This window comes from Acromyrmex echinatior, chromosome 1 (genome assembly GCF_024713525.1).
Source record: "Acromyrmex echinatior isolate Ae372 chromosome 1, ASM2471352v2, whole genome shotgun sequence".
Lineage (NCBI taxonomy): Eukaryota > Metazoa > Arthropoda > Insecta > Hymenoptera > Formicidae > Acromyrmex > Acromyrmex echinatior.
This window is the reverse complement of record NC_141852.1, coordinates 15,968,600-15,990,878: the sequence shown is the minus strand read 5'-3', so window position 1 is coordinate 15,990,878 and position 22,279 is coordinate 15,968,600. Positions and strand designations below refer to the sequence as shown.

The window sequence follows — 22,279 nt, the reverse complement described above, 5'->3', positions numbered from 1 at the left end:
TTAAAAGAGTTTGAAGGTAAAAATAAAATTATATACAGACACTAACAATTATAGATTATTATCGCAAGTATAAATAAATTATATTTTGTAAATTCTAATTGAATATAAATGATATGAAAACATGAAAATTATATCAAAATACACTCGGAACATGCAGTATAATTAATGTAGATATTATTCTCATTTGAATTAACATTCGAATATAAATATATTTATGATAAATCTTAATTAAGATTTAAATCTAATTAATATTTTTTTTGTCATGATCAAGATAAGTTTTGACACAATGATAAAAAGAAGTAATGATAAAGAAATAAATAAATAGTTAATAAATATTAGGAATCTCAATTAAATTGTCAGTTATCAAGAAAAATATAAGTAATATTGATCATTGTAAAGTTTGAGTTACATTCTTTAATTTTAAATAAAAATAATGTATAAACATAACAACAATTTATCATGAAAAGAAATAAATCTATAATGTTTTCAACACAATCTTAATAAACTTACCGAGATCTTTGTCCTCCCAAGTCTTTTTAGCTTCCAATAGAGCGTCATAGACTTCCCGGCTGGGCTCGGTACCGCTAAAGACATAATATCTCGCTCGTACTCTCTTGAAGAATTCTAAGGATGTGTAGTATGAATTTCCGTGATGGGGCACGTACGCTAAATCCATGTAAACCGATTGAACCTTATTTTTCGAATCTTTCATCTTCTTCTCGTTCTTACCGGGGCTTTCTGAACGCTTTTTGTTCTTGATATTCTCTGACTGAATCTTCTTCGCTTGTTTCCGTTCTTTTTTCGGTGTACTGGGTGCTCCTTTGTTCGATATCTCATTGGTCACTGGTGCGGGAGAAGGCAGCCTAAGAGGTTCTCCCCAATTTTTTACATCGAAATTCAAAGTATCGGAGGTTGTCTCATTTGAGCACGATGGAGATTGAGCAGAGTTCTTCAGATTGAATTTTTTGGGCGGTTTAGGAGACGGCAGCCCAAGAGGGGTTCCCCATCCCTCCAAAGGATCTTTTTTCGAATCACCCTTTGAATCATCTTTATCATCCCGGAACGAAGACGATGGATGATCTTTTTCATCGGTTGCTTCATGACGAAGGCTACCATTCGTGTACCTGGGCGCTATTCCGCTGCTGAAGGCCCCTCCGACCTCCTTCATCTCTTTATCCATCAGAGCTTTATCAAAGTCGAGATCGGCCTCGTCGATGTATCTCTTTGCGTCCGGTTTTTCGCCGTAATCACCGGCGGGCTCCTTTTCTACTGTGAATCGACTGTGAATGGGATCACTGCTTTTCTGCATACCAGTCTCACCGTGGAAGGTTTTCATAGCAGATATCTGAGGCGGTACCGCTGGCAGCTCACCGTAGAAGCTGCTGCTCATCGCGGCCACCGAGAATTCCACTTGTTTCTGCTCCTCTTGTTTATCAGAAGATGATTCATAGCGATGCATTGTTTGCGGTGAATATCCGACTTGCGAGGTTGAAGAAAGAGACGAACTGGGTGGTTCATCGTCAGAATAAGTATGTCGCTCCTCGCTGCTACCCCATGGGTGTGTCATGACTTTACTATGTGTGCTACTATGTTCACTCGATGGACTGGCCGGACCATGATCCTTTTCACCGGTTACATCGTCGGACCCTGGACCACGTTGCAATTCCGAGGATTTGATGCTGCCGATAATGCTGCTGATCGCGCTTTCCGCGGCATCTTTACTTGGCAGACGTTCATCTACCTTCACATCAGTCTTTTCCGCCAACACAACTGTCTCGCCTTTTTCATTTGTCGTTTCTGTGACCTCCCTGGTGGTCGTTACTATTTCACCTTCGTCGGAGACCGTCTTTGTAGTCGTAACGATAGTTCGGATCATCTCGCCCGATCTGAATCCTTCCGGTGTGCTCGTAGAGGATCGACAATCGGATCTTTTATCGGGCGTCGATCTACCCGATACGTGAGGTTGAACTACAGCGCCGTCTCTGATCAACGGCGACGTAGGAACCTCTGGCGTAGATTTGCCACTGAAGACGATATCCTTAGGCAACGATATATCCGGTGAAGACTTACCCGAATAACTTTTGTCATCAGATATAAGTTCTCGTATCAAAGGAGACACCGGATGTTCAAATTTGTCTGTGTCTAAGCGTTCTTTTATTGTAGATTCAAGTTTAGCTTCATGTTTGAGGTCAGGTGTCGATTTACCGGAATCGGAATAGAAGGCTTTTACGTCGGGCGTTGTAGTGCCCGATGTCACAGTCGTAATCGTTTCCTTGATAATTTTTTCCGCAGGTTTGGTACTTTCTGTCAATTTTTCTAATAATTTCTCGCCGGCCAAAGTGTCCGTGCTCTCTTTGACGTCTGTCTTTGTGGTAACTTTTCCGTCCGGTCCAGTAATCGTGGTTACAGTCGTCACGATTCGCTTTATATCGGCGCTGGCTGCGTCAGATGCATCTTCGTCACTCATAACCTTGTAGGTTGAACCTGAAGTAGGATCTGTGTAAATTTTCGACGGATCAGCTTGTGCTAATTCGTCATCTGCTAATTCCTCTGTCACGATTGTTCGCGTTGTTTTCGTAATAGTCTTCATATATTCGTCAGAATCTTCCTTCGAATCACTGATTTCTTCATCAGGGATGACAATTTCGCGTCTAATCACTTTTGTGATAATTTCAGGCTCGTCTTGCTCGATAATTTCGCGTTTAACAACTTTAGTGACTACTTCCGGCTCGTCATGTTCCATAATTTCCTTCTTAATAATCTTGGTAATTGTTTCGGGCTCATCTTGTTGAATACTCGACTGTTTAATTTCTTTGACTATTTCTTGTGGTTCAATTCCTTTCATGACTTCAGTTGTCTTTCCAGATTCCTCCTCTTTAATCACTTCATGTTTGATTGTCGTCTTACTTATAATAACGTCGCCATCCGATTCAGCCGCATGATCATCGGATGTAATTGTTGCCGAAATCCCCGCAGTTTCTTCAGGTTTGTCTTTATCGACAGTTTCCGTAATCTTGCTTTCTCTCAATATCGTAACAGTTTGAGCAGATTGCACAGTCTTCGTGTCTTCCACATCTGTTCTCGTTATGTGAGTAGTGGTCAGAGTAGATTCCGATAACTTTTCAGGCACTTTACCGGTTGGTTCGATTTTGGAAGCAGCGTCATGTGTAAATTCCGGAGTCGATTTTCCAGACAATGTGGTTATATGTGTCGTTCGCATCTCCGTCATACCACCAACGAAGGCCTTGTGAAACTGGCTCTCGTAATCTGGTGGATAATCGGATTTGTCCAACTGTTGCTCACCCGATTCTGGATACATACCCCTGGCATCATGCGGCAGTTCGTAATCTACATCCGTTGTTCCCTCGTAGTGATACATTGCCTTATCGTAGTCTTCTGGTTCTTCCTCTTGATAAATTTCCACATCGATCACAGATTCTCTTGGGATCTTCCTCTTTAATATAATTTCCTCCAATATCTCGAGAATAATATACCTGGGTAGAGAAGTCATGATGATTATCTCTTCGAGTATCATTTCCGTAATTTTCTTTCCTTTTTTTATATATTCTTCCTCCAAGAGTTTTTCGATTTCCATTCGCTTCTCTTCCGATATCAGGATCTCCTCATCTATATGCGGCTCTGATCGAGCTGGACTATCCTGAGTTGATTTGTCGGAAGGAATAGGTTCCGGACTTAAGCTGGGGCTAGCAGAAAGCGCTGCTTTCGAATCCCTGCCATATCGATCGCTCCCTGCAGGAGATATTTTGCCGTCCAAACTTTCGCCCTTCGTAGTATCGCCTGGTTTTTCATGACCGTGAATGTCCTCTTGAGTAACATCTTGAGTTACTTTTCCAAAATCCACGCTAGTTGACATAACAGGTTCCTCTCTTTTTTCAGAAATACCCAGATCTTTTTCTTCCGGTTCTCCTAAGTCGCCTTCAATTACGGTATTCCTAGGTATCTTTTTCTTTACAATGATCTCTTCAATAATTGTAACGAGAATGTATCGCGGCACAGATTTAACGATGACCATTTCTTCCAAGGCTTTCGGCGTGATCTTCTTTTTTTTCATAATGAATTCTTCAATAATATATTCTTCTACTTTCGCTCTTTCTTGCGACGCCAGCGGTTCCGTTTCGGATTCTTTTCCGTATTGAGGTTCAGAGGAAGTTTCGTCGTCTACAAAATCGAAGACTGCACTCCTAGGCATATTGTGCCGATTAATAATGTCTTCTATTATTTCCATCACTATAAATTGGGGCACCGAATACATCATAACTAATCTCTCGATCACCGTCAGACTGATCTTTCTTTTTCTCACAATAAACTCATCTAAAATGTGCTTCTCGATCTCCGCCTTCTTCTCGGCTGTCACTTTAATAACATCTTCTTCTTCATCGTCTGATTTCTCTATTTTGCTCGGTTGTCCGACGTCCGGCTCTTTAAAATCGGCAAATCGTTTCTCGCGGATCTTCTGCATTTTTTTCTCAATTGTCTCAGGAGAAGTTATAGGACTCTTATTATCTTTCTTACATTCATCCTTCTCATCAAGTGGTTTCCCCATGTCGAAATGTTTTTCCTCTTGAGAAAGTGGCTTCTCTGATAATTTGTCATCGAATAAACTGGCTGTTCTAGATCTGACCGGTGTTTTCTCACCAGCATCGAAAACGCTTTGCGAACGTGATCTATCCATCGGAATTTTGTCCACTGGCGAACTAGCTCGCGACGATTTAGCAGATTCGTCTTTTGAGATCTTTCCGGTATCCAAACTAGGCGAAATTGATTGTTCTCCTTTTGCTTTTGGTATTTGTGAATCTTTAATATCATCAAGTTTCTCACTAGCAACACTGGATAATTTAGATTTGTCATCGGCTGAACTCGGCGAAATTGATCGTTCTCCTTTTGTTTCTGGTATTTGTGAAACTTTAATATCATCAAGCTTCTCACTGGCAACACTGGATGATTTAGATTTGTCTTTTTGATCATCGGCTGAACTCGGCGAAATTGATCGTTCTCCTTTTGTTTCTGGTATTTGCGAAACTTTATTATCATCAAGCTTCTCACTAGCAACACTGGATGATCTAGATTTGTCCTTTTGATCGTCAGTTGAACTCGGTGAAATTGATCGTTCTCCCTTTGCTTCTGGTATTTGCGAAACTTTAATATCATCAAGCCTCTCACTGACAACACTGGATGATTTAGATTTGTCCTTTTGATCATCGACTGAACTCGGCGAAATTGATCGTTCTCCTTTTATTTCTGATATTTGCGAAATTTTAATATCATCAAGCTTCTCACTAGCAACACTGGATGATCTAGATTTGTCCTTTTGATCGTCAGTTGAACTCGGCGAAATTGATCGTTCTCCCTTTGCTTCTGGTATTTGCGAAACTTTAATATCATCAAGCCTCTCACTGACAACACTGGATGATTTAGATTTGTCCTTTTGATCATCGGCTGAACTTGGCGAAATTGATCGTTCTCCTTTTGTTTCTGATATTTGCGAAACTTTAATATCATCAAGCTTCTCACTAGCAACACTGGATGATCTAGATTTGTCCTTTTGATCGTCAGTTGAACTCGGCGAAATTGATCGTTCTCCCTTTGCTTCTGGTATTTGCGAAACTTTAATATCATCAAGCCTCTCACTGACAACTCTGGATGATTTAGATTTGTCCTTTTGATCATCGGCTGAACTTGGCGAAATTGATCGTTCTCCTTTTGTTTCTGATATTTGCGAAACTTTAATATCATCAAGCTTCTCACTAGCAACACTGGATGATCTAGATTTGTCCTTTTGATCGTCAGTTGAACTCGGCGAAATTGATCGTTCTCCCTTTGCTTCTGATATTTGCGAAACTTTAATATCATCAAGTCTCTCACTGGCAACACTGGATGATTTAGATTTGTCCTTTTGATCATCGGCTGAGCTCGGCGAAATTGATCGTTCTGCCTTTGCTTCTGGTATTGCTTCTGGTATTTGAGAAACTTTAATATCATCAAGTCTCTCACTGGCAACACTGGATGATTTAGATTTGTCCTTTTGATCATCGGCTGAGCTCGGCGAAATTGATCGTTCTCCCTTTGCTTCTGATATTTGCGAAACTTTAATATCATCAAGCCTCTCACTGGCAACACTGGATGATTTAGATTTGTCCTTTTGATCGTCGGCTGAACTCGGCGAAATTGATCGTTCTCCCTTTGCTTCTGGTATTGCTTCTGGTATTTGAGAAACTTTAATATCATCAAGCCTCTCACTGGCAACACTGGATGATTTAGATTTGTCCTTTTGATCATCGGCTGAGCTCGGCGAAATTGATCGTTCTCCCTTTGCTTCTGATATTTGCGAAACTTTAATATCATCAAGCCTCTCACTGGCAACACTGGATGATCTAGATTTGTCCTTTTGATCGTCGGCTGAACTCGGCGAAATTAATCGTTCTCCCTTTGCTTCTGGTATTTGCGAAACTTTAATATCATCAAGCCTCTCACTGGCAACACTGGATGATCTAGATTTGTCCTTTTGATCGTCGGCTGAACTCGGCGAAATTAATCGTTCTTCCTTTGCTTCTGGTATTTGCGAAACTTTAATATCATCGAACCTCTCACTAACAACACTGGATGATTTAGATTTGTCCTTTTGATCATCGGCTGAACTCGGCGAAATTGATCGTTCTGCCTTTGCTTCTGGTATTTGCGAAACTTTAATATCATCAAGCCTCTCACTAGCAACACTGGATGATCTAGATTTGTCCTTTTGATCGTCGGCTGAACTCGGCGAAATTGATCGTTCTCCTTTTGCTTCTGGTATTTGAGAAACTTTAATATCATCAAGCTTCTCACTGGCAACACTGGATGGTCTAGATATGTCCTTTTGATCGTTGGCTGAACTTGGCGAAATTGATCGTTCTCCCTTTGCTTCTGGTATTTGCGAAACTTTATCATCAAGCCTCTCACTGGCAACACTGGATGATCTAGACTTATCTTTTTGATCGTCGGGTAAACTCGGTGACTTTGAAACATCGGATGGTGATTTCGGTTCTGTCTTATCACTGATAATGCTTAATGATCTTGTCTTATCAACAAAATCCGAATCGCCAATTATGCCAGACGTTTTTAATTCGTCAACATCTATTTTCTCTATTGACTGTTTATTGTCATCTATCGGCTTATCAAAAATAATGCTTGGAGATACCGGTCTGTCATGCGATATAATATCATCTGCCTTAACGTCCATTTTTTCAGAAACTGTTGAAGGTTTCTCCTCCATAGCTTTTTCGTGCGGTATTTTCACATCGACGAAATTCGGGGATTTATCACCAGCACTTTCATAATGTTCTTTAACACTATCCTTGTCATCCGATGTCTTCTCATCGGACTTATCGCTAGCAACACTGGGAGATTTGCTTCGATCAATAGGTGGTTCTAATTTGTCAGTAACAGGCGATGTCGATTTTTCAAATAATTCCGCTTTCTCACTCGCAACACTTGATGATGTGGATTTATCACCTGATGGTTCCATCACGTCTTTAAGATCTGGTTTTTCCTCCGTAACACTGGTCGCTTTCGAACCATCGACAGATTTCTTCTCATCAGACTTTTCACTTGTTATGCTTGGAGATTTGCTCCTGTCAGGTTCTTCCTTCTTATCCGGAATTGGCGATTTTGTTTTTTCTACTGATTCTTTCTGATCAGATGTAATACTCGTGACACTAGGTGACTTGGATTTATCCAGCGACGATTGTTCTGTAATATCCGTTAGATCAGTACTGCTCGGCGATTTCGATTGATCATCGAGTCCCTTCGAATCAATCGTAGTACTCATTGCGGTAGCTGATTTTGATTTTTCATCGGATAGTTCTATGACATCCTTTAAATCCGGTTTCTCTCCAGCAATACTCGGAGATTTAGAATGATCAAGCGATTCCTTTTGTTCTCCTGTAATACTAGAAGATCTCGATTGTTCTACAGTGACATCCTTCAAATCTGGTTTTTCTCCAGTTACGCTTGGCGATTTTGATCGATCTGCAGGTTCTGCAACATCTTTTAAGTCTATTTTTTCTCCTGCGATGCTCGGAGACTTGGAGTGATCAACTGGTTCTTTTTGCTCGCTCGTAACACTGATGACACTTGGAGATCTTGATTTCTCCACTGGTGTTTCCGTCACATCCTTTATATCAGGTTTTTCGCCGGCGATACTAGGTGATTTTGAGCGATCTGGTTCTTTAGATTCGCTAATGCCGCTTGTTACACTCGGTGATCGTGATTTGTCTAATGGAGGTTGCATTATATCTTTCAAATCCGATTTATCTTCTTCAAGTTTCGGAGATTTCAACACATCTTTTGATATTTCAGGTGATTTCGCTACTGGAAACTGTTCCAGTTTGTCGTCTTTAGCACTTGTGACACTAGGCGATCGGGTTCTCTCGAAATCTACTTTTTCTACAGAAACGCTTGGTGATCTAGAACGGTCACTTACTTTCTTGCTATCTGATTTATCACTAGCTACACTGGGAGATCTATCTTTATCATGTGATTCTTCAGTCTTATCAATAGCTTTAAGAGAATCTGGCCTATCAAAAATAGGAGATTTTGGTTTCTCTAAATAATGTTCCGTCACGTCTTGAAGGTCTGGCTTATCCGCAGCTATGCTCGGTGACTTGGAACGTTCGGCCTCTTTCTTCTCATCGGATTTATCGCTAATCGCGCTTGGAGATTTAGCTTCGTCAATTGGTCCCTTTTCATCATAACGTTCACTCTCTAAAATAGGCAACTTTTCACTTACTGTTTCTTTCTCCATAATACTAGGCGATTTCAACTTATCATTTTCTTTCTCATCGACTTTATCACTTAAAATACTAGGGGATTTATCGAGAGATTTAATATCTTGTTCGGATTTTTCTAAAGATATTGGTAATTCTTTGTCTACAATTGGTTTAATTTCTTTAATAGATTCAGGTAATTTTTTGATATCTTTTTCAATAGCAATGTCTTCTTCAGTAATAGGTTCCTTTGCAAAATACATTTCAGATTTATCTGTGGGTGACTTCGAGAAAATTGTCTCAGCTGGTGAAACATCCTCTGAATGGAGCGAATCAGGTGTCTTTGAAACACCAATCGTTCCTTCTTTCTTAGGTTCTGGAAGCATCTTCTCGATTGGAAGTTTTGGTTTTTCAGCTAATTCTATTGGAGATTTCTGCATTGTTGTATCAAGAGGTGAAGGAGATCGTGATTTGTCGATTTTTTCAACTGGAGAACTAGGTTTCTCGATCTTTTCTTCACCTGGAGATTTCACTTTTTCAATTTTTTCTACATCTTCCTTAGTCGGAGATTTCGGTTCCACTTGTTCCTCTTTAGGCGACTTTGGTATATCTTTTTCGGCAATTTTATCTGATACCTCCAAATCTTTTTCCACAGGAGACTTTGTAATATCTTTCAATTCCTCTGGTACCTTTGGCTTATGCAATTCTGATTTTTCCAAACTGTCTTCAAGATCCTGTGAATCACGAGGACCAGCAGGTGACTTTTCCAAGCTGTCTTCTGGAGTAATCTTATCTTTACCTTCTGGCGCAGATTTGTCGGAAATACTATCCTTTTCGGGAGTACTTATGTCCGAACGTGAGTCTTTATCTAAAAGTAATGAATCTTTATCTGGTGTAGATTTAACAGATACATCCTTAAGAGAATCATCTGGAGTGACGGTTTTCGTAAAAGTTATGCTGCCGCTTGGACAGATCTCAATTTCCTCTCTGCCATCCTCGCTACATGCTGTAACCAGCATCCTTTTGACAGTGCCATCGTCAAATGGTTTTGGTGCTAATGTTTCTTGGCTCTTCTCTTCCTTAATTATTGGAGCTTCTTTAATTTCTGTGGTCTCTAATGGTTTAGATTTCTTATCATCTTCAAGTAATTCTACTTTTGGCTCTTGTGTAAAGCCTGTTGCATCTGCGAGCTTTGTTTCTGCCTTCACTTCTTCAGCAACTTTTTTAAGTTGCAATTCTTCGACTTCTTCTTTAACCGCAGGTTCAATTTCTTTCATTTCAAGTTTCTCGTCAATTATCTTTGTGCTTGGTGTAATTGATTTAGAAATATCTAGTACATCAATTGATGGTCGCTTATCGGAGAAATCTTTGGGCGTTTCCTTACTTAAGTCTTCGATTGAAGGCTTTTCTGCTTTGTCGGAGATTGATGGTGTCAATATTGTAGCAGTCTCTTTCTGAAGAATGTCATCCGTCTTTTCCTTAGCCTCGTCTAAATATTTCTCAGTAGTATCGACAATTTCCGATATTTCGGATATATCCCGTTCTACAGGTTCTTGTTTCTCGTCAGTTGGTTTAATATCCTTTGCAATCTGAAACTCTTCTATTCCCACCTTCCCTTTGGTTTCTTGCACGAACTTCTCGTCTGCTTCGATCACTTCACTTGTAGTATCTTCCACAGATTCTTCAATGTCTTCTTTTTCTTTCATCTCGCTCGCTTTCTCGGGAGATTGTACATCACGTACTTTATATTCCTGCTCGACAGCTTCAAAGTCGTCAATCACGTCTTTCTCATGTTCCTTCGTAACTGAAGACGGAATCTCTGAAATCGCTTTCTTCTTTATATCAGCTGTATCGGATATCCTTCTGGGTATACTAACAAATCCATCCACTTCCTTCTCGACATCCTCCTCTTCGGATGTGGCCGATAACTCCTCTTCAGCGCTCATTTCTTGCTCAAGTACATCTTCTTTCTTGTCTTTTTTTAACTCAATTGGACTTTTCTTCTCTTCAGTGCTGAGCACTTCTGCGACCGGTTTCGTTTCAGTCACTTTCTCAGTCAGTACTTGCGACTCTGGAATCGCTTCATCCTTAATAATATGCGATAATTCTTCGTCGGTTATACCAAGTATTGTATGTCTCGGTAATTTTCTCTTAATAATAATTTCTTCGATAATCTCAATAATGATTCTCTTAGGCACCTTCTTTTTACCACATATTTCTTCAAGTTTTTTAATATTAATGTTATCTCCCTTGGTAATATATTCGTTAATAATATATTCTTCAACTTCTGCTCTTTCTTGCGAAGTTATCGATTCCGTTTCTGGAATCTCTATCTCTGGAACGCTAGGTGTCTCAGCGACTAATTTTTCTTTCTCGTCCTCAGGTGTCTTTTTAGAAATTGCTAATAATTCTTTCTCCGTAACATCAAGTACCATGTTCCTGGGAATCTTTTTTTTAATAATAATTTCTTCGATAATTTCAATAAGAATTTGCTTGGGCACTGTCTTTTGAATAGAAATGTCGTCGATTGTCGATGCGGTAATCTTTTTCCCTTTAGTAACGTATTCATTAACGATAAATTCCTCAATATAAGACTTAAACACGCCTTCATCGATTAGTTTTTTTTCTCCGGTTGGAGCATCAGGAACTTCAGCAGCGAATTCTTGTTTCACAGGTATGTCTATTTTCTGTTCCTCTGTTATCTGCTCCTCTGCCGATTGTTCTGGCGATTCTTCCGGTGATTTTTCTTGAATTATTTCCGATAATACTTCTTCAGGGACATTTAGTATCATATGCCTAGCAAGTTTTCTCTTAACAATAATCTCTTCAATAATTTCGATGACAATCTTTTTAGGCACAACTTTCTTAATCGAGATTTCTTGAACGATTTCTATGGTAATTCGTTTTCCTTTAACAATATATTCGTTAAGGATATATTCCTCGATTTCCATTCTTTTTTCAAGTGTGACAGATTCCTTCAACCTCAGAATCTCTGGATCATCTATCACACTTTCTCTAGGAAGTCCCTTCTTCGTGATAATCTCTTCGATAATGTAAATCACGCGTTCTCTCGGAATGCGCTTCATTACGATGATATATTCGATCACTTCGATAGTAACCTTCTTCTTCTTCGTGATAACCAATTCTTCGATTATTTCTTCAACTGGCACTTCCTTGTTGAGAATTTGCTTGATATCCTCTGGCAATTCACGATAACCAATTTCCAGTCCTTCGTCATATATCTTGTCCGTGACAAATTTCGGCGAAGTTGGCGTAGAACCGGGAGTCACCATCACTATCTCCGCCTTCGCCGGCGAAATCTTTTGCTCGAAGCCGATCACGGATTCTTCGATCTCGTCCTCCAGCTTCTTCTCGAAAGATGGCCGTTTTGCTACTTCCTTCACGCATACGTCTTCGATACCAGCTTGCATCACATCTACCCGAGATGTATCATCCGTTGATTTTTTATGTTGATCGCAAATATGTTGATCGTCCTTTAATATCTCCTCACAAATTTTTTGTGCATCTCGTTTATCTTTCGCCACATCTTTTATAGGCGACGTTACTATATCGTCTTTTTCTTTCACCACTTTTACACAAGGTTCTTCTTTTACCTCGAGAGCGTCAGATTTCTCGTATGGAAGTTTGTCGGACTTTTCAAATTTCTCAAGCTCTTTATGAACCGGAAGTACTTTAGTAACATCAACTTGCTTTAGCATCACAATATCTTCGTGAGCAAGTTTGAGTTCCTCTTCTTCTAATTTAGCAACCTTCTCTGGAGATATTTTTTCACTTGATATAGAAGGCTTTCTTTCCGTCAAAATTGGGGAGATTTCTTCTTTCGATGGTTTTCTGTCCGTCGAAATCGGTGAAATCTCTTCTTTTTTAGGAGCTTGCTCGAATAATGTTTTGTCAGAAAGAAAATCGTCTTCTCTGAGAACCTCGGCGACTTTCTTCACAATTTCTATGACATCCTTGGGTTTATCTTCGAGCTCGATACCAGCAGTGCCAGCAAGGACTTCTCCGACATCTCTAACAGCTTCTTTCATATCTCTATATGGACCCTCTATTTCTTCTTCGTATTCCTCTTCGAATTCTTCATCTTTTGGTATAGCAAACTTGACTTTCTCCGGTTCTTTTATGTCGGGTAAGTGGCTCTCGATATGTGGCTTTATCTCTTCCAATTTCTCAGCCACCCCTTCCAAAGTATCCTTTACTATATCTTTCAGGGCGGATGGCGTTTCATGTATCTCAGCTATCTCTTCTTTAATTTTATCTTCCAAAGATTCCAATGAATCTCTTAAACTATCTTTCACAGTTTTGAATTTTTTCGAAGCTTCTTCCAAAAGTGCCTTTACCTCTACATCTTCTCCGATATCTTCTTCCTTCAAAAGTTCAATCTCCTTCGCAATTTCCTTGTCTTCAATTAGTTTAGTTGGTGAAACGACGTCTGGTGATACGTCTTTTGCAAGAAATGATTCCTCGATTTTAGCTTCTATTTTTTTAATTTCATCTAACTTATCAGTAGGAAGCTTTTCTTCAATATCCGGCACACTCTTCTTCTGTGCGTCCAGTATCTCTTCCTGTATAAATGCCGCAGTTTCCTTGATGGCAGCTACTTTCACGTCAACAGTCGTAGGTTTCGCCTCTTCAAATGTCTCGGGTTTGTCAATGGGCTTGCCAATTTTAGGGAATACCTTCTCCATATCAACCTCTTCCAAGACCGTCTTCTCTTGCACTTTTGGTTCTTTTGGAGAACTTGATTTTGAGGAAGATTTTTCATCAGAATCCTTCTCAGAATCCTTCTTTTTCTTGGTCAATTTATCGATACCTTTTTCAAATTTATCCGCCACCTTGCCAAAGAAACTAAAAACACCCTTCTGCTCTTTTACGGGCGGAATGGGCGATTCTTTATCTTCTTGCGCAGTTGGCGATAATTTCTCCTCTTTTCCCTTCTCGAAATCTTCCATCCTGTAGAGTTTAGGATCGACTTCTTCATGAACCGGAAGATCGGCGACCTCGTCTGGTGTTTTAACAATGTCTCTTTGCAAATTCGGCATCGCCTGGCGAACATCAAATACTTTGACTTCCGGCTTAGCAGCCGCGATAACAGTTTCCGGAATAACTTCTTTTTTCAAGAGCTTTGCAGGAGCATCTTTCTCTTTTACTTCTTCAATAACATGTTTCTCGTCAATATCCTCTTTTATTTCATCCAGTGGTATTCGCTCGTCTTCTGGTAAAGTCGGAGCAGTTGTAGTGGCTCCCGATTCTAGTGTCGAGATTCGCTCCTGAGACTCTTCCATCTTTTCGAGAATATTCTCTTTCTGATCGACATCCGGTTTTATGTCCGTATCGGTTGTTTTTTTCTCGGATGAATCTAATTTGTCCGGACTTAAACTGGATGGTTCTTTCGTGATGTCCTCGCTGTCTTTTTTACCGGAATCATCCTTCTCTTCGGCTTTCTGTACGATTTCGGCTGCGGATGCTATTATCTCTTTTACTTCTTCCTGTAATTGTTCCTTATGTTCCGAAGATAACTCAGCGATTTCTTTCTCTTCTTTATCCAAAATCTTTTCTACTTTCTTTTCGGGACTGTCATCTTTTCCCTTCTCCTCAGGTTCCTCCTTTTCGCCCTTTTCCTTCATTGCCTCCACGTCTTTTAGTACTTTTGCCTTTTCCGATTGAGCTTCATCGAGAACGTGCTTTTGTTCGCCCTCGCCGCTCTGAGCAGAATCTTCGGTGTAAACTTCTTCTTTCTCCACAATAAGATATTCGTCCTCTTCAGTCAATTCCTGACTTTCTTTTCTAGAACCTTCCTTCTTAGGTACATCTTCAATCTCGGCAGTAACATCCTCTTCTGTAATATCCTCCTCTTTCTTATCAGTGGCTTCAGCCGTGATTTCATCATCACCTTCAAAACGATCGTCCTTTCGAATTTCTTCGATTCTTTCCGCCTTTTGTAAAACAGCTTCAATTTCTTCCACTACCTCTCGCTCTTCTTTAAGATCTGCCAATACCTTACTTTCTATTGAATCTAATGATATATCTTCAGATTGTTCAATTAAGCTCTTATCAATCGGTTTTACAACTTCTGGTTCTATGCCAGATGGAGTGGAGACCGTGGATGAATCGGTAGTACCTTTGTCGCCCTTCACTTTACGAATAACACCGTCTTTGTCTGATTTTACAGAAGCGGTCGGAGTACTGCGAGTAGATTTCGCCGGACTACCCGGCATACGGGCTTTATTGGGACTAACCGGTTTCGCGCGACGACTGATCGGCTTCCTGTCCATTGGTTTAGGTTTTGCGGTCACCTTGACAACTGGCGCTGCAGAATCCTTCACGGCAGACTTCTCGACTTCAGATTTCTTCTGTTCCACCACTTTCCTGTTGTTAGCTTCCTTAGCACTCTTGGCTGGAAGACTTGGAGCAACCTTGACCGCCGGTTTCACTTTTGGTACAGCTTTCGATATCTCTGTCTTGGTTGCAGCACCATTCAGAGTCTTCTTCGGAGTAGTCGGGGAGGATTTTACAGCGTCTCTTTTCTCTGCACCAGAAGGTTTGGCTTTTTTCTCAATCAACTTCGGCTTCGGAGTTACTTCGCTTTTCTTCAATTCAACTTTCACCTTGCTTTCTTTTGGTTCTTTCTTTTTTGGTTCGGATTTGGGTTTCGGTTCCTTAGGTTCCTTAGGTTCCTTAGGTTCCTTAGGTTCCTTGATTTTTTCGGGTTCCGGTTTGATTAAATCAATCTTTTTCACATCATCTTCTCGTTTTTCGGGCTTCTCCACTTTAATTGGTTCCTTCTTGGGTTCCTTTTTCACCTCTTTCAGTTCTTTTTCAATTTTCTTACTCTCTTTTGCTTCAGTCTCGATCTTCTTATTTTCTACAACTTTTTTCATCTTCATTTCGGTCTTAGGTTTACTAGCAGGTATAATCGGCGTCGATTGAGGGATACTCTTGGATACAGTCTCGTCTGCGGCCTTGATGGACTTGGGCTCCGATGGTTCTCTCTTCTCTTTCTTTGGCTCCAAAATTTTCTTGGGTTCCTTCTCGATAAGACTAAGTTTTTGCTTGGTTGGCTTATCTCTGAGTGTCGCTAAAGAAACTGACGGTGACAGAGTCTTCGCTGAACATACCGGATGCTTTAAAAAGTCCAGATGTTTTAATCGTTCGAAACCTTCGAAGATCTTGTGTTGCGGCGTACTGCCGGGAAAGAGAATCCGCGTGATGTTATCCTCAGGATTTGCCGGCTGCCAAACTAGAAGCGCGCATATCGACACGAGATTCTGTATCGGGAATGTGAGATTGTTCGAATCTTTCTTATGAGAACCTGCAAACAACTTCGAATCTGACGTGTGCCACTTCGCCAAGAATTCGCGAACTTCGCGACTGTCCTTGCTCGGGCTGAGCACGTACATATCCAGCGTGCCATGGCCCACCTTGTGATAGAGGTTAATCGGATCGGGATCTCTGTAGCAAGGATGGGCGCGAAGATTAATATGTCGAAGATTCACCACCATCTCTTGACCAATATCAGTGAGGTTGAAAATGAGCGGATCAATGTCCTTATCGCCGTCGGGTGAATTTGATTGTCTTCTTTCCTACATTATGTATATTTTTAATAAGAAAATATAGTGATTTAGCGATTATCATGAAGAATTTTAATTATTATTATAAAATATACTGAATTTTCTTTTTAAAAAATGAATTAAAAACAATGACTACTTACGACTAAGTTACAGAAGAAATGGCCGATCTGAGGATAGACATGCATCTCCTTCTTCTTGCGAAGAACGCTAAACATGCCGCCGATGTTACTATTATTTATCCTAGTGACTAGAACAGCATCCAATCGGTCGAGATGCCTGGTGAAATCCCAAAAACATGCTTTCCTAGCAAAGCCGCCGTCGACGAGCATGTTGAAGCCGTTTATACCGAAAAGCGCGGCGTCACCTTGCCCGCCGGGGAAGACGTATAAGGTTGGATGGCTAAATCTAATGTTTCCAACGACGTCGGACGGTTCCATGAGCTGGTCCAGTGTTTGTGACACGAGGTACTGTCCGATGTAATTCGTAAAACTCATGATAGCCGGCACGCCGGCTGTGAGAACATCGTCGGGGTTTACTCTGACTCTGCAAGATCTGTTAATGAAAAGGACATGAAATATTTAAGAAAGACGTATTATGCAATATATTATTTATATTTTTCATTTTTATTTTTTATTTTTTGTGTGCAATATCCTATTTGTGTTATACATGAAATAGCTTCTATTATGTGATACAAATTAGAATCGATCATGTAGAAAAATGTGCAAGAGAGATATACACCTGCAACAAGCTTCTTTCGACAATCGATTTGTCGTCCAATCACCGACACCCGCGCAATGTATATCTACGGTAACGCTATTCTCGTAGGCACGAAGGACTCTTTGCACTTCATGTTCACTGAACGCATCCAGAAAGTCTGAGAGACTGAAGGTTCCATCCTGAATAACAAGAATTGTTTGTCGTTTTGTAATTCTCTGCTAATATTTCGCATAATTATTAATTAACGTTTCATTTTTGGCAAATAACAATCGAATATATTCGTATGAAGTGTAAATACCTGCAATATCCAGGAACCATTACCACCGAATGTGTATCCAGCGTGTATGATGTGCCGATGTTTCGTGAAGCTTGCAAGAAGATTGCGAATACACTGTAATAATGTATTCGTCTGTGGATGAATGAGAACTTCCGTTACGAGGTTCTCGGTAGCATATTGGATCAACCTTTCGCCTGAAAATTTCATTTTCATTAATAACTTATGTGAGTAATAATTAATAATTTCTACGAATAATAATAATTAATAATAATCTATAATAATAATTAATTAATTGTATAATATAACATAAAACATTATGTATAATATAACGAATCAACATGTTTGTGACAATAAATTACCATTTCTGGCTTCTTCGCCTTCGGGGGCTTGCGCTACTAAGGCCAATAATTCCTTCTCCAGATCTACGTGACAACTGTCCTTGTCCCATGATAGAAAACCTGTAACAATCAAAGAAAAAAAACGGTGATCGCTAAATATAGCTAAACTTTTGAACGGAATCTTCTTACTCTATACATGTTAAGCAGGTACTGATATCGGAAAACTTATGGAATCTGCATATAAATCACTGTTCATTTTCAAGATTGAGTGTAACGTTAGGTATTCCGGTGACATGCTCTCTCATGAACTTGGCCAAGCTTTTCTGAGCTCTGATATTTTGAATGGAAACTAGGTTGTTCTCGTTTTAGATCATCACTGTGTATGCGCGATTATGTTGAACTTAAGAGAAGTTAGCTTACCAAAATTCGCTATAAGCAATTATCTATCTTGAAAATATATCAATAACAGAGAAAATAATCAGGGGATTATGAATGTTATTCAACTTTATAATTTTTCTAAAAAAGCCTTTTTAAATATTGAGAGAAAGAGAGAGAGAGAGAGAGAGAGAGAGAGAGAGAGAGAGAGAGAGATTAAGAGAGATATTTTAAATATTGCTTAAAGTATTTTTAAACACCGAGTATATGTTTATAAGTGAATGGAATAGTAGGTCATAACTGCGTATAAATGTGTAAAACTACAATGATTTGGCTTCATAGAATAGGGATAGTAGCCATCGAGTGATGTAAGGTTAAGGTTAAGATGTTAGAGACTGTCAAGACCAGTTATAGATTGATTGATGAGAAAAGTAAATTAAGTATTACATTATAACACGCAATTTTCTCTGATGTTTTATCAACAAATATGTCGGATGTAGATTGAAACGGATATAAATAATAATACATCTTCATTTATTTATATTTGCGCTGGTTTACAATTACAATTGTGATAAAGTGATTTCGCGTTATGTTTAAAATTAAAAAATACTGTTTGTATAAAAATTAATGAAATATTTTTATTCAAGGCAGTTCAGAAACACAAAAATTTATATTAGATATAATAAGATAATTAATATCTGGTAAAAAAATTAAATAATTATTTATTTATAATGTATTATTATTATATTATTTATTATTAAAATACTTGTAAATGTTTCATTTAAAATTTTAGAATAATTATATTTTTACCATACGAATATGAAATTACAAATATTAATTACAAATTACGTTAATTACAAATTACGCACAGTTAATGTAAGAAAAGAAAAGAGAAAGTGCATCTCAAAACTTAATTGAATAATTAGGATGAATGAATCAGCAGTTGCAGTTTGTCATAAGGGTTGCTTGGGGCGGTCGTTTTATGACGTCACCAACACCGCACCCCGTCACGTGGTTCCTCACCAGCTGGCAATCGATCGTCGCACATCCTGTACCCACCCTCTATTGCCAACTTTAACGCAGAGATACTCCACTTTTGATATCATACAAAAAATTTCCGACCCTGTCAGTCATTTCTCGTCGAGATAAAAAATTTTAAATTAATTATAATGAAAACGAAAAAGAAAAAAAATAAGAAGATTAAAAATAAAAGAAATTATTCTTAATATGGCTAATATGACTAATACATTATTATTGTGCTTTATAAATATATTGAATGTATCAAATATATATTTATTTATTAAATTATAAGATATTGATAGCACGCAACATCTTATATGTCTAAAATCAATTCTCTACAATTTCTGTAAATCGATTTTATCACTCAATATTTCACGATTCAATTCAAGTGCAAGGTTTTTCTTAGGCTCATTTTCACATGCGAAAATATTAAAAAAAATTTCACCTGAAATCTTGTATGAAATTAAAGGATTGATGATACAGCATAATGGAACGTAACTCGTTGCCAAGGGAGTTCGGACTCGCTCTCGCGTAATTCTATACTAGCGTGTACACAGACAAGTCTGGTTCGAGACGTTGCTTGGCAACGTCGTAGTATCAATCAATGCCGAGGATAGAGAGGAGCTGGGGAAAATTAACGAAAAAGAAGAAAAAAGGAGAGAAAACGCGCGAGCAGAAGGCGTTAGTCGGTGCAACAAATTCCACGCGGCTTCCTCCCTGCCTCCAATTTTATCCCGCAATAAGTAAATACGTGTTGCATACTTTCCAGTAAACGTGGACGCTATTATTAGCAGTAGTTCAACTGACGAAATATATATCGCATTTTCGTGAAATTACATTCGAAATAGCGAATACGCGGAATATGAATTATGCGAACACACACACACATTGCCAAAACGAATCGAACTCGTTAATTGATCAATCAATTACATTCCAAAGCTTTCTGTGTAATTTCGGCTGTATTATAGTTTTTTAACAGTTAAATTCTTCAGTCGATTAAATAGATTAATGTTAACAAAAAAAATGTTATATGCAATAAATTGAAAGGATCGCAAGTCCATTACATCGAATCTTATCTGACATCAAAAAGTTACATTGTAGAGTAGAACACACATCGAGCTCAACATGTCAAACTGATCGGAAGCCCCAAAGCTGATACGAGAGAAGCCGTTTCTTAATGCTCACAGCTGAGTGCCGTTACTTAATTCTCACTGACCCCTACAGGTTTTGACTGCAATATCTTTATCAGAGGCATCACAATCACAACCGAGTCCGAAAATTTGCATAGAACAAATCTTCTTGAGCGAAGAGTCACGTCAGACTCGATTTTTTAAGATCAAGATATAAAACGTATCGGTCAAGATTCGAAAACAATTTTTTAAATGCAGATTTCGTGCTGCGTGCATGCAAAAATAATCTTTGCATTTATTAGAAGAAATAAATTTATCAAAATTGCGATTTTTATTCATAATCGCATCATGACGCAACTTTGTGAATTCTTATTGATCTATTTAATATTGACGGATTAAAAGAGACGGATTAAAATTTAAATCACATCTTCGCCTGAAACATACTTTATATTTTATTTACATTTGTAGCTTTTGCTTTGGATGAATAATATTCTTGCGAGAGCAATGCAAGAGTCAGTCTCTTTTTTTCTGTTTATTTACTAGAATGAATCTTCGAACTTCTAATTGGTATCAACATGTGACATATTACCTTATTGTATCGGCTGCTAATTTACTTTATTTTAATGATGACTATTTAATGAACTCGATTGTTCGAAATGGATAGTGTTAATCCATCGATGACTATCATGTCTAGTCATGGTAATCATTTAATCAATTAACAGAATCAAAATACCATTAATTAAACCGCATGAGAACATCATCAATGCGAATCGATTGTTCAATGATTCTTCAAGTACTAAGTAAAAATAGAATGAAAAACATCAAACAAATCAATTCTCGAGCATTCTCGGGCTTTAGAAATTCTTTTCCAATTTTCGAGACTTGTTTTTCAAGCTCACTAAATATTCACAGAGCGTTCACTTTTGTAAATTTATTTTATAAACAAACCGAAGATAAATATGGTTTACAACTGCAGTTAAAGGCAGCCTGGTCGTTAATTGAAACAGATGTTTTAATTAAATTGCCCACGGCTTATCTGCGAATTTCCGTTCGACAGAATGAGCCATCGCGCCAATCAAAGAAACCGTGCGGAATTTCAAGCTCTGAATCAAGTAAATCGTGCATTAAAAAAAAGCAAAAACATTTAGCTACGAGTTTCGATAAGTAAAACGGAAAAAAGTTGCGACGTTGAAGTGTGGCCCGAATGATATCTGCCGTCGAGTGGACGAAAAATGGCGCTGGATAATCCGTCAGCGATTTATCTCGCGAATACTAAAGGGCGCGTTCGTTCTACCGAAAATCTCCGGCTTTAATCCCATAATACGATATTTTGTCATCGTATCACGAGTACGCGAATACGTGTGAGCGCACATACACGCAGCACACATTTTCACGGAACAGTCCGCGGACGTCGACGTATCCAGCATATTCCACGGTTTCCTGCTTTAGAGCGTGACGTTCTGACACGCCACTTGTACCATACGCACAATGGGGATGTATCTAAATAGGCGATCGTCGTGTGAAAAGTGTAGGAGGACTATTCACGATCGACCGTGGTAATATATACGGCGCACGTCGCAATATATTACATTTACAAAAAGGGGAAAAAAATCCAAGGCCAGCTTTATCTAACAAGGTTTTCTCTTCGTAACCGCTAACTCGATCGTCCTCCCTGACCTATAATATTTCTGCTCCGAGCGATGTTTTTCTCCTTTCTAACTGGCGTCGCAAAAATAAAAATGTCGCAAATGAACGTGATTAGATGTAATTCGATGTAATCGTCGCTCGAGAAGTGTTCATCTCACCCTCATAAACTCACAAAGTATGTAGAAGAAATATTTGACACTCGATGTCCCTATGGATTAGCAACTTAAGCTAAGTATAGACAAAACTGCGTTTCCTCGCGGTAGCTCCCGCCTCGTGCATCCCTTAAAGCACTCGCGTTTCTCGATTTGCACTTTTCTTTTTTTTTTTTCTTGGGCCGACGACGGATGCCGCGAATGCTGGGTTTGTCCCGACTATGTTTAGAAATGGTTTCTCGTTGTCCTGCTCGCAATGTGCCTACATGTGT

The 22,279-nt window shown here is 39.0% G+C and overlaps 1 protein-coding gene across 3 annotated transcripts in view; it reads right to left on the bottom strand.

Moving 5' to 3' along the window:
- The window catches only part of LOC105154735 (uncharacterized), a 61,595-nt gene that overhangs the window by 6,868 nt on the left and 32,448 nt on the right, over positions 1–22,279 (bottom strand). For all 3 annotated transcript variants that reach the window (XM_087410744.1, XM_087410750.1, XM_087410761.1), the window contains 5 exons: positions 17,705–17,803; positions 17,367–17,539; positions 17,090–17,247; positions 16,492–16,903; positions 511–16,363 (listed from right to left, as the gene is read on the bottom strand). In XM_087410744.1, coding sequence (XP_087266870.1) covers positions 511–16,363; positions 16,492–16,903; positions 17,090–17,247; positions 17,367–17,539; positions 17,705–17,803 — 16,695 coding nt within the window. The remainder of the gene's footprint in view (positions 1–510; positions 16,364–16,491; positions 16,904–17,089; positions 17,248–17,366; positions 17,540–17,704; positions 17,804–22,279) is intronic.